This window comes from Mauremys reevesii, linkage group 1 (genome assembly GCF_016161935.1).
Source record: "Mauremys reevesii isolate NIE-2019 linkage group 1, ASM1616193v1, whole genome shotgun sequence".
NCBI classification, from domain to species: Eukaryota; Metazoa; Chordata; order Testudines; family Geoemydidae; genus Mauremys; species Mauremys reevesii.
In genome coordinates, this window is record NC_052623.1 from 354,109,053 (window position 1) to 354,119,547 (window position 10,495).

A 10,495-nucleotide genomic window follows, 5' to 3' on the forward strand; every position below is an offset into this window, starting at 1 on the left:
GTGACGGGAACGGCTATCGGTGATGGTTATTTCTGTGTTTCTACTGGTGCAGTGGAAATGTGGAATCTGACGTCATAAGAACAGTTTACAATTCCAGATCCTGTCCTCCTGAGATTCTTGGTCTCAACTAGAAAAGTCCAGTAAACTATGTTTTATCTCCGTCCTTTCCATTTCTTTGACATAAAATGGAGTTATTTATTAGACATTTTGCATGCAGGTGAACACCTTTTATTTAATTTGAGGGTGTCATTCAGAAAAACATTGTCCAATTCACTTAAAAAACAAACAAACAAAAAAAACCCCACAACAAACTACCTCCACCTTGGACCTAATCTACCAGTATTTGTTTGTTGATGTTAGGTGGAGCCTGGGAGCGAATCAGGGGTTATAATGGAAACTTAGTTGCAGCATGTAACATGGGAGTGGCTTTAGAATATGAGCCATTAGGCGAAGTGCCATTGTGTAAGAACATAACCTCTATGGGATTGGATGGATCTTGGCTCTCTCTAAGTTAAAAATGTGATTTGTCCCCTCTAAATTCATTCATAAATTCAGTCATTGAGTCCAAGGCCAGAAGGGACATCGTGATCAGCTACTCTGACCTCCTGTGTAACACAAGCCAGAGAACTTCCCCAGAAGAGTTCCTACAGCAGATCTTGTGTAGAAGAACATCCACTATTGATTTTAAGAATTGGCAGTGTTGGAGAATCCACCATATCCTTTGGTAGATTGCTCCAGTGGTTATTTACCCTCACTGTTAAAAATTCATGCCTTATTTCCAGTCTCAATTTGGGTAGCATCAACTTCCAGCCACTGGATCTTGTTATACCTTTCTCTGCTAGATTGAAGAGCCAAATTCAGAGATAAACTAACCTCTCTACTCCTAGTCGAGATTCCCCGGTTTATGCATCTCAGGATCGCATTCGCTCTTTTGGACACATCATCACATTGGGAGCTCATGTTCAGTGATTATCCACCACAACGCCCAAATCTTTTTCGGAGTCACTGCTTCCCCATATCGAATCCCCAATCCTGTAATTACGGCTGACATTTTTTGTTCCTATATGTATACATTTAGTCATATTAAAATGCATGTTGTTAAAAGCGTAGGGCCAAGAACTCATCCCTCTGGTAACCCACTGGAAACACACCCATTCAATGATGATTCCCCGTTTACAATTACATTTAGAGACCTACCAGTTAGCCAGTTTTTAATCCATTTAATGTGTCATGTTAATTTTATATCTTTCTAATTTTTTAATCAAAAAGTCAAGTCGAAGTATTACATCAACACCGTTACCTTTATCAACCAAACTTGTAGTCTCATAAAAATAAGATATCAAGTTAGTTTGACAGGATCTGTTTTCTATGAACCCATGTTGAGTTGCATTAATTACATTGCCCTCCTTTAATTCTTTATTAATGGAGTCCCAAATCAGCAGCTCCATATCTTGTTCGGGATAGATATATGAACCATCTCCAATGGATCCTTGCCTGTTGACTTAAGTATTTATCCAATTTTAGAGTGAGTCTTGTGTCTCAGCTTTGGGAAGGCAGCCCACTATCCTGTTGTCGTCCTGTCCCCCTTTTTTCAATTCTTCTTAGTATTGAATCTCCAGTAAGGATTGTCTGTTTTCCTTGGGTAGTTGGAGAACTCTTGGCGAGTTAGCTTGATTTTCTTACATATTAGGCTGAGCTGCCATCTACATGAGTATTCTGTACATCTCTCGGTTTCCTTGGAACTGCTTGATCTCAAGAGGTATTTTCCAAAGTTTCCATGCTGAGGACCTGGTATCAATTTAAAAGCTACTAGCTGTGTGGAATTCATCCCAGTCCTCTTTCTCCAGCCATGTAGAATGCTGCCGTGATCTCCTGCGTCTCGTGGTTGTGAACCTCCAGGTCTCCTCTCTGACTTCCTCTCTCTCCGATTCCTGGCTGGCAAGCATCATGCTCCCTTGAGCCTGTTGTTTCCCAAACCCCAAACCTGGCTGTCTAGGAATGCCTCAACTTCACTGATTTTCAGTAGTGTCTCTGCTTGTCCCTTCAATCCAAGAATCTTTCCCTCCAGTACAGCCACCAACTTGCACTTTGTGAACAGAAAATCCCGTCTGTCAGGAAAGAGAATATGGCATATCCATTTCAGCTCATCACCACTGTTCTGTCACTGGCCATCTTCCTAGCTATAAGAATATCTTGACTTCTGTAAGAATCCACCCCATATACTGTTCTGCTAACCTAAAAGTATCCCAGTATCTCCAAAAGGACATCTACCATTTAGAAAAATAATAAACATAGGCTTTTTGAGACACTTGCTACTGCTAATCATACCTAGCTCTTATATAGAACTTTGCATTGGTACAACTCAAGTGCTTTATGGTAAAGGAGGTCAGTATCATCATGCCCATTTTACAGATGGAGAAACTGAGGCACAGTGAAGTGACTTGCCCAAACTCTCCTAGCAGGCCAGGGTTGGAGTTGGGAATAGAACCCAAATCTCCTGAGTCCTAGTCCAGTGCTCTCTCTGCTAGGTCATGTTGCCTCCCCTACTCTCTCTATATCCATTTCATTTGAAGTTAAAAATGCGACCAATGGTGCCTTTCTTGTGTATTGACATTATCCAATGCGCTTCTCACTAGTGAAACTCCAAATTGGTGACCACTTTATCAAAAAGTGGGTTGAGAAGGATGGCTTCCAGGGTTTAAAGAACTATGCAGCCAAAACTGAAGACAGGGAGCTGGAGGTGAAGATCGCAATAGTGGAGAAATACAATGTCCGCATTCCTGAGCTGGTGGCGAGGATAAAGAACAGTCATGTATCAAATATAGCATTTGCAGGTAAAGCAAAACACACCTTTTTTGGCTCCCCCCCCCCCCCCCCAAGAAGGAAATTGATTCCCTTTTTTTAATCCAACCTCACTTCCCCCTGCTCCTCAGAAATAGTGCACTTGGTCCAAGATGGTCTTGTGCCCAGGAAGGAATAAGACAGCTCCTTCTGGGACATGCCTGGGATCACAGTACTGATAAGTGAGGTTCTGCTGGAGCTGAATGAGGATTCAGTCAGTATTTCCTGGGATCTAGACCTAATGCCTTATCTTATCCTGCCTATTAAAACTCCCATTCAGTACATCTCCTGGATACTGGCCTACATTTGCAGTGATTTCTGGAAGAATACTGGTGGACTATCAAAATACAACAAACCATTCTTGTTTAAGTTCAGGTCTGGACTGGGGTGTGAGGCACCTGGGCATTTTCTTGGAGGGGCCAGTCCTGGTTAATGGGTTGGTGGATTAGTGCAGAACAGGAGCTCTGGTCTGGGGGGGGTTCCCTCTCTCTCTGCTTTGCTTCCAGTTTGCAGTGTTGTTGTAGCTGTCTTGGTCCCAGGATATTAGGAAGACAAGGTAAGTGAGATAATATCTTTTATTAGACTAAAAGCAGTTGGTTCAATAAAAGATATTACCTCCCCCACCCTGTCTGGCTTCCAGTTCACATTTAAAAGGAAGTGAAACTATAAATGCAGAATATAGTAAGTTAATCTGTACATCGTATTCAGTAAACAAGAAGATATAAAAACAGCAGTACAGATATATTGGCTGATATCCTTCCCCCCCCCCCCCCTTTGTTCCCTGATGTTTGTTGGTTCTAGATTACGTGATAGGCACCGTGTACAAAGCCAAAGGCCTGGAGTTTGATACTGTGCTGGTTGCAGATGATTTTATGAAAGTCCCTTGTGCCAGGCATAATCTCCAGAGGCTGCCTCGCTTTATCACTGGTAAGGGAGATCCTTTATACTGGAACCATTCTTTTCCCTAAAGGGAAAGGCGATGCATAGGCGTACCCATTGGCATTCCCCCATCAGTCAGCACTCTTTGGAGGTCGGCTTGGGGTTGTCTCTGGCTGTACCTAGCAATATCCTCTCTCAAGCTTACTGTCATTTACTGACTTCTTACTTGTGGTGCAGTTTCTTTGTGTAAGTCTGTACCTGGGAAATGAACATGGCACTTAAGGGCAGGTTCATCACTCAGGGAACAACGCATTGTTCCTGCTTTGATCAGCAACGAATGTGTATGCTCCAAGGGGAGAGAATATTGGTTCTGTTTGCTGTCACTGATGTCTCACACAAGTCCTGTCGTGGTTGTGTAACAAACACATGGCAGGATACCATGCAGCCATGCTACTCTGCTTATTATCTCCTTCTTAACAGAGACACCAACCATGTTTCTGTGACATACCCAGCTCTTGTCTTAAATGTTCCTCCTAATTCAGCAGTGAATTAGAACTAGCTGAAATACCAGAACAAATTCTGAAGTTTTATCAATCAGTTATCTTGTAACACTTACTTTTTTTCTGACTTCTTCTCTCTAATCTCTGCCTAGACATGTCTGCTGAAGATGAATGGAACTTGCTGTATGTTGCAGTGACTCGTGCCAAAAAGCATCTGTTAATGACAAAGTCCCTGGAATACCTTTTGACTTTGGCCGGGGTGAGTTAAACATGCCGTGGGAAAGTGATTGTAATTTAGATCTGTGAGCAGATGGAGTGGGATATTACCATAGGCGCTGACTTTTCAAAGTGCTGGGGGGTGCTTGACCCCCAGCTCTACCCCAGGCCCCACCTCCACTCCACCCCTTCCCACAAGACCCCTCTCCCCTGAGTGCACCGCGTCCTCCTCCCTTCCCTCCCAGCCTCCCTGCATGCTGCAAAACAGCTGATTGCGGTGGGCAGGAGACATGGGAGGGAGAAGGAGGTGCTGATCCGCAGGGCCCACTAGTGGGTGAGGGGCACTGGAGGTGGAGGAAGGAGAACTGATGGGGGGATGCTGGTGGGTGCTCAGCACCCATCATTTTTTCCCCGTGGGTGCTCCAGCCCTGGAGCACCCATGGAGTCGGCGCCTGTGAAAGTTACAATGAGTCATTGGCAAGTTAACAAGAAAACAGTATATGTAACTTTGAGTGCTTGCTCCGTGTAGAGAAGTTAGCCTGGGCTCGTCTCTCTCCGGGGCAGCAGGGAACCACACCGCCTCATTACACTCTGTTAATGTATTGGGGAATCAGCTCGGCCGCGGGAGTCCTCCCTGGTGGGGGCAGAAATAAGTACAGTTAGGCCAGGGCCCTAGATCAGGGCGGGGTAATAATGAGTCCGGAGCTCAGGGCTGAGCAACAACAGTAGGCCCAAGCCTCCAAACAGCCTGGGAGAGGGGAGACGGCCACCCGTGAGTTGAGTGGCAGGGGGGACACAGGCCCTCGCACTCCACTGCGTCCCAGCCCGGGGCCTAGCAGTGGCAGAAGACCCGCTGCTGTGTCAGTGAGATCCTGGCCGCAACACACGGACATCGGCTCTGGCAGTGCTGCAGCCAGACTAGGCTCGGCTGCCCCCAGGCTACTGCCTAACTCCCCCTCGTGTGGTATCTGGGTCGGGGTGGTGTCCTCTGGGGGGGCCAGCGCCATGGGCTCTGCGGGGTAGCTGGTGAGAGGCAGGCCCGGCAACTCCTCCGGGTGCAAGTGCAGGGCAGGTCGGGCCAGTCTTTGCATGGGCTGTGGGTCACTGGTGCTTCCCAGTCGCAGCCTAGGCCAGAGGCATCTGGCCTCTCCAGCGGCTGCTTTCCCAGTGAGCTCTGAGGTTGAGCCTTTATACTTCCAGGGCACCATCTGACCCTCTGGGGGCGGGCTCAGAGCCCCCTAGCTCCGCCCACTCTGGTGTCCGGAGGGGCTCGTCTCTCTCCGGGGCGGCGGAAACCACACTGCCTCACTACACTCCCCATAACATCTATGCTAAAGTGTCCTATACTTGAAGGGTTTAAGAGGTCTGGTGACTGGATAGGAGCAGAATAAAGGACGGTTAAATTAAATAGTAAGGAGGGAAACTAAAAGTCATATTGTTCCCTGAACAATGGGCTGAATTCTCCTCTTAGTTACACCAGTTTAGGTCCAGAGTAACTGAGGAGATATTTGGTTCTTAGCCTTCCCATTTCCTGATGCTGTGGTTTTAAGTGCAGCCTTAGTGTTGAATGACTACTGCTTTTAGACTCGTATCTGATTGAAATATAGCACTGATTCTGCCTCTCTCCCTTACCACAAGTGGACGTGTTCCCTTTCCTGCGTGTCCAGGCCTCATAGTCTTGTTCCAGTTCCGTCCTTTCAAGTGTGTTCTTGTGGTTGGATTTTTTTAAGCTCTAATGTTGCGGATTACCCCCACTGCTCACAGCGCATTCTGATGCACTGAGTTCACCGCAAGCCTTGTTCTTTCCCTTTTCAGGAGTATTTCTTGCGGCCAGAGTTGACTAGTGAGGCCTTAAAGGAAGGGGCAATTCATTGCTCCGTGTCACAGTGCCACAACGCTGTCCCTGCCGACTCGATTCTAACCATGAAGAAAGTGCCCCTCACTTACGTAAGTCTCCTCTCCTCTCCTTTCTGCTTGTTAGTTGTGTTTTTGTGACCTTGGTGCCAATGAAATGTGCCAGGTTGATAGCCCTGGAGATGTCACTTATCAGCCTTTTAGCCATGGGCGGTGGGTGAACCCCTGGCTTGGGGAGGGTAGCTTCCCCCAACCCCACCCCTTCTGCCCAAGGCCCCACCCATTCTGCGCCCACTGGAACCCAGCTCCCACTGTGTTCGTTGGCCCCCGCCCCAGGCTAACACCCCCAGCCCTGGAGCACTGGAGAGCCGGGCAGTGCGGCCACAGCCTCCCTGGGTGGCGCCGCCTGGCCCAACCCCCATCTGGCATGCCTCAGCCTCCCCGGGCTGCGCTGCTGGGCCCAACCCCCGGCCTGCTGGCCTCCCGTCCCAGAATGCGTCCCCTGGTCAAGCTGCCAGCCCCAGCACGGAGCAGGTGGCACAGCCGGAGAGGCCCCAGCGCTGGGCAGGCGGCATGGCCCCAGCACCAGGAGGACAGGCACCGTGGCGCGGCCTCGGGGGTGCACCGCAGCCCCCAACCTACCTGTCCCAGGGAACAGCAGGCAGGATGGAGACGGGGGGTGGAGCATGGGCAGGGGGACATCAGGCTGTTTGGGAAGACAACGCCTTCCCGTGCCTACCATACCTGCCGCCCATCCTTTTAGCCATGATCACAGAAATAGCAGATCAGATCTGCCCGTGCACAAAATGGACTGGCACAAAGCAGCCATCATCCACCATTGTAACTCAGCCCTGTCCTGGTCTCTAGGCTTCTGAGGGGTATTTCAGTCTTCGTGACTCATTCCAGCCTTGCCCTCTCAGCCATGTCTACACTGCAGTTAAAAACCCACAGCTGACCTTGCCAGCTGACTCCAGCTCACGAGGCTCAGACATTCTGGCTTGTGCTGCAGCCCAAGCTGTAGGATCCTCCCACCTCGCAAGGTCCTGGAGCCTGGACTCCAGCCTGCTCCTGAATGTCTACACTGCAATTAAACAGTCCCTTAGCCTGAGCCCTGTGAACCCGAGTCAGCTGGCATGGGCCAGCTGCAGATTTTAAATTGCAGTGTAGACATACCCAAAAACTAAAATAGGCTCAGTTTGTGCCAGTTGCGGGTGTTTTTTGTTGTTGTGTGTGATGTAGACACCTACCTTCTGGACTTGGACCCACCACTTCCTTTCACACAGACTATGGTTGATAAATAGAATAATCTTGACCCCCTACCAAACAGGGCTGGGTTTGAACCTGGATGAGACATTTGTTATCTCAGCAGCATGGCCTTGGAGTTAAGGTGCTCCAGAGATCTTGGATCAGTTCCCAGCTCTGCCAAAGACTTGGTGTGTGACCGTGGGCAAGTCACTGCGGGACAGATCCTTATGTTGACGTCCATGGAGCAGCGCCAACTTAACACCAGCTGGGGAACTGGCTCGTGATTTCTCCGCACTCCCTCTGTAAAACAGAGATAATGTTACTTGCCTCCCCAGGAAGGTGGGGAAGAAAAACATTCATTAACCATGTCTGAGAGGTGCATGATGCTACTGTGATAGGAACCGTACAAGTACATAGCTATATACCTGTCCCTTGAGCCCTCATCACCCCACTGGATCAGGCCCCGGTATAATGAAATTGCATGTATAATTTGTATTGCAGGCTGCTTTATAAGGTGTTTCTTTAGCGAGAAAGAGGTGACAGATTCAAAACATACTGGGCCAATGTATACATTGATCTGAGACACGGGATGAAATAGGAGTTGGGGGACATTGCTTCCCCAACTCCTATTTCATCCTGTGTCTGAGTTCAGTGTATACATTGGCCCAGTATGTCTGAGGGAGACGAGGCAGAGACTCTGTATTTCTCAATCCTTCTCCTTTTACAATTTCCTATTGGTCCTTTTCCCACAGAGCAATGGCAGCAAAGACCAAGGTGGCTACCTGTGCCATGCTTGCGTGCAGCAGCGTCTCGGCCCCTTGACACAGCTAACCATTTCCCCTGAGCTGGTCCAGGCCATGGATGTCATCGAGGAAGTGTTAGAAATTCCGAGGCACCTTGCTGTCCTCTATGGCCTGTTTTGAAAACTGGAGGGGGGCTGTTTTTATGTCCTAGATCTGGCTCTGAAGTGTTGGAAGTGAGGAGGTCTGTAGCTAGCATCTCTGTATTGTTTCTGATGTCCTTGGAGAAGTGAAGTTGATGGTCCTTGGATGAGTTCATCAAAAGAAGGACAAGACGAGCTGTTCATGAGGACGCTGTGAATAAGGTCTGAGGTTATCCCTCTGTTACAAGAGGGTACCTTGGTCGATGTGTGTTCCAGGTGGCTGTCTATTTCGTCTCACTGTAAGAAACCCGGACTGCGTAACTTGTACAATACTAGATGCACTTGGACTTGACAGTTTTTCTTTCTGAACGTTGGCACACGTGTCCCACACGTTGCCCCTCAGGGTGGCTCGTTTCTGTCAGTGGTGCACATTCAGGTGACTGGCTTTTATGATTGCCAGACTTTCTGCAATATTTAAGCCTTATCCCAGTGCATTTTGGTCATTGGGCAAACTGAGATGAACATGCCAAACTAAGGGAGATGATATAAAAGCATTTTATTACTAATGAAAGAACTCATTCATGGAGTTAATTTTCATAGGGCTAATCTCATCTCCGGGGAGGAATAGCTGACTTCCCATGCATCAAGTCGAGAACGTCTTTTTTTAAACATGTAATCTTTGGGTGTTCCCCAGTCTCTCCATCTCTGCCTCTTTCTCTCATCCTTGGTTCTCTCTTCCCCGTACATCAATCTCTTCAACAAAACAAAATCAGTTCTTCAGTTAAACCTCAGGATGATGATCGTAGAGAACCAGAGTGTCTTATGCTGTGATCAGGTATGTTTGTATTAAACAGTACTGGTTTTTTTTAACTGGAGAAAAAGCTGTTTTTGATTGTATTTATTTACTGAAATCTCATTAGAGATTAAACCACACTATGCATTGCTTTAATGATAGATTTAACCCTGTATCTGAGGACGCGAGACACAAGGTTATCGCCCTTAGGAACACACTTACTTCTGGGCTTTTTACTCTAGAATTGTTATAGCACCAAAGCATCCGACTTGACTGTACAATTTTTATGACAATGATCAAAGGAGAAACATACCTCAGAAGGAGCCTGATCTTGGGCACCCTGTCTTATTTGTTCATGTACCTTACAGGGTATATGCATTTCATGGGACACAGTTTCGGGTCAATTCAGTGTAGTCCAAAGCAATTTCTTATGCGAGCCTCGTGAAGTCATGTAGTCACTCTCCACCTAACCCGGACAAATGTGGATGATTCTAGATCGGGGTCGGCAACCTTTCAGAAGTGGTGCGCCGAGTCTTCATTTATTCACTCTAATTTAAGGTTTCGCGTGCCAGTATTACATTTTAACATTTTTAAAAGGTCTCTTTCTATAAGTCTATAATATATAACTAAACTATTGTTGTATTTAAAGTAAATAAGGTTTTTAAAATGTTTAAGAAGCTTCATTTAAAATTAAATTAAAATACAGAACCCCCTGGACCGGTGGCCAGGACCCAGGCAGTGTGAGTGCCACTGAAAATCAGCTTGCGTGCCACTTTCAGCACCTGTGCCATAGGTTGCCTACCCCTGTTCTAGATTAATTTCTTGTTTTCATCTGGTCCTAACTTGAGCAGAGATTGTCTGTCTGAAACATTTCCATGTCCAGTCTCTGAGAGCATTTGATCCGGTTCCAATTGGTACCATTATAGCAGGTTTGCCTTTGTTTCTGGGCTACAATGTTCCTTATGGCAACACACTGGTTTTCCCCCATTCTGACGTCCCAGGGAGAAGCAGAGAAGTCATTTAAGTGCTAGAATGACAGATTGGAGGTAGAGAGGAGTGGAACAGGGGAGAGCATTCAAGGAACCACTAGATAACACACCGGTGCATTCTCATTGTCCTTTCGTTACATAGTTTACACACCCCTAGTTGCTTTTAGGAATTATCTGTAAAAATCCTTTGCCTTTCATAAGAGGGCAGATCTCTGATGGGGTGATTACATCCTGCCACCTTTAAATTCACCTTGCAACTTCAGTTTACAAAAAGTATTCCTTGCTCCCAGGTCTG

General features: G+C 47.2%; 1 protein-coding gene across 3 annotated transcripts in view; it reads left to right on the plus strand.

Moving 5' to 3' along the window:
- The window catches only part of FBH1 (F-box DNA helicase 1), a 37,138-nt gene extending 27,683 nt beyond the window's left edge, over positions 1 to 9,455 (plus strand). The window contains exons 14-18 of one of the 3 annotated variants that reach the window (XM_039519803.1): positions 2,637 to 2,834; positions 3,643 to 3,768; positions 4,373 to 4,479; positions 6,252 to 6,383; positions 8,288 to 9,452. In XM_039519803.1, the coding sequence (XP_039375737.1) occupies positions 2,637 to 2,834; positions 3,643 to 3,768; positions 4,373 to 4,479; positions 6,252 to 6,383; positions 8,288 to 8,458 (734 nt within the window). In that variant the 3' untranslated portion in view covers positions 8,459 to 9,452. Of the gene's footprint in view, positions 1 to 2,636; positions 2,835 to 3,642; positions 3,769 to 4,372; positions 4,480 to 6,251; positions 6,384 to 8,287 lie in introns of all 3 variants that reach the window. The other 2 variants (XM_039519802.1, XM_039519804.1) reach the window with 2 other exon arrangements.
- Positions 9,456 to 10,495: the final 1,040 nt, after the last annotated feature.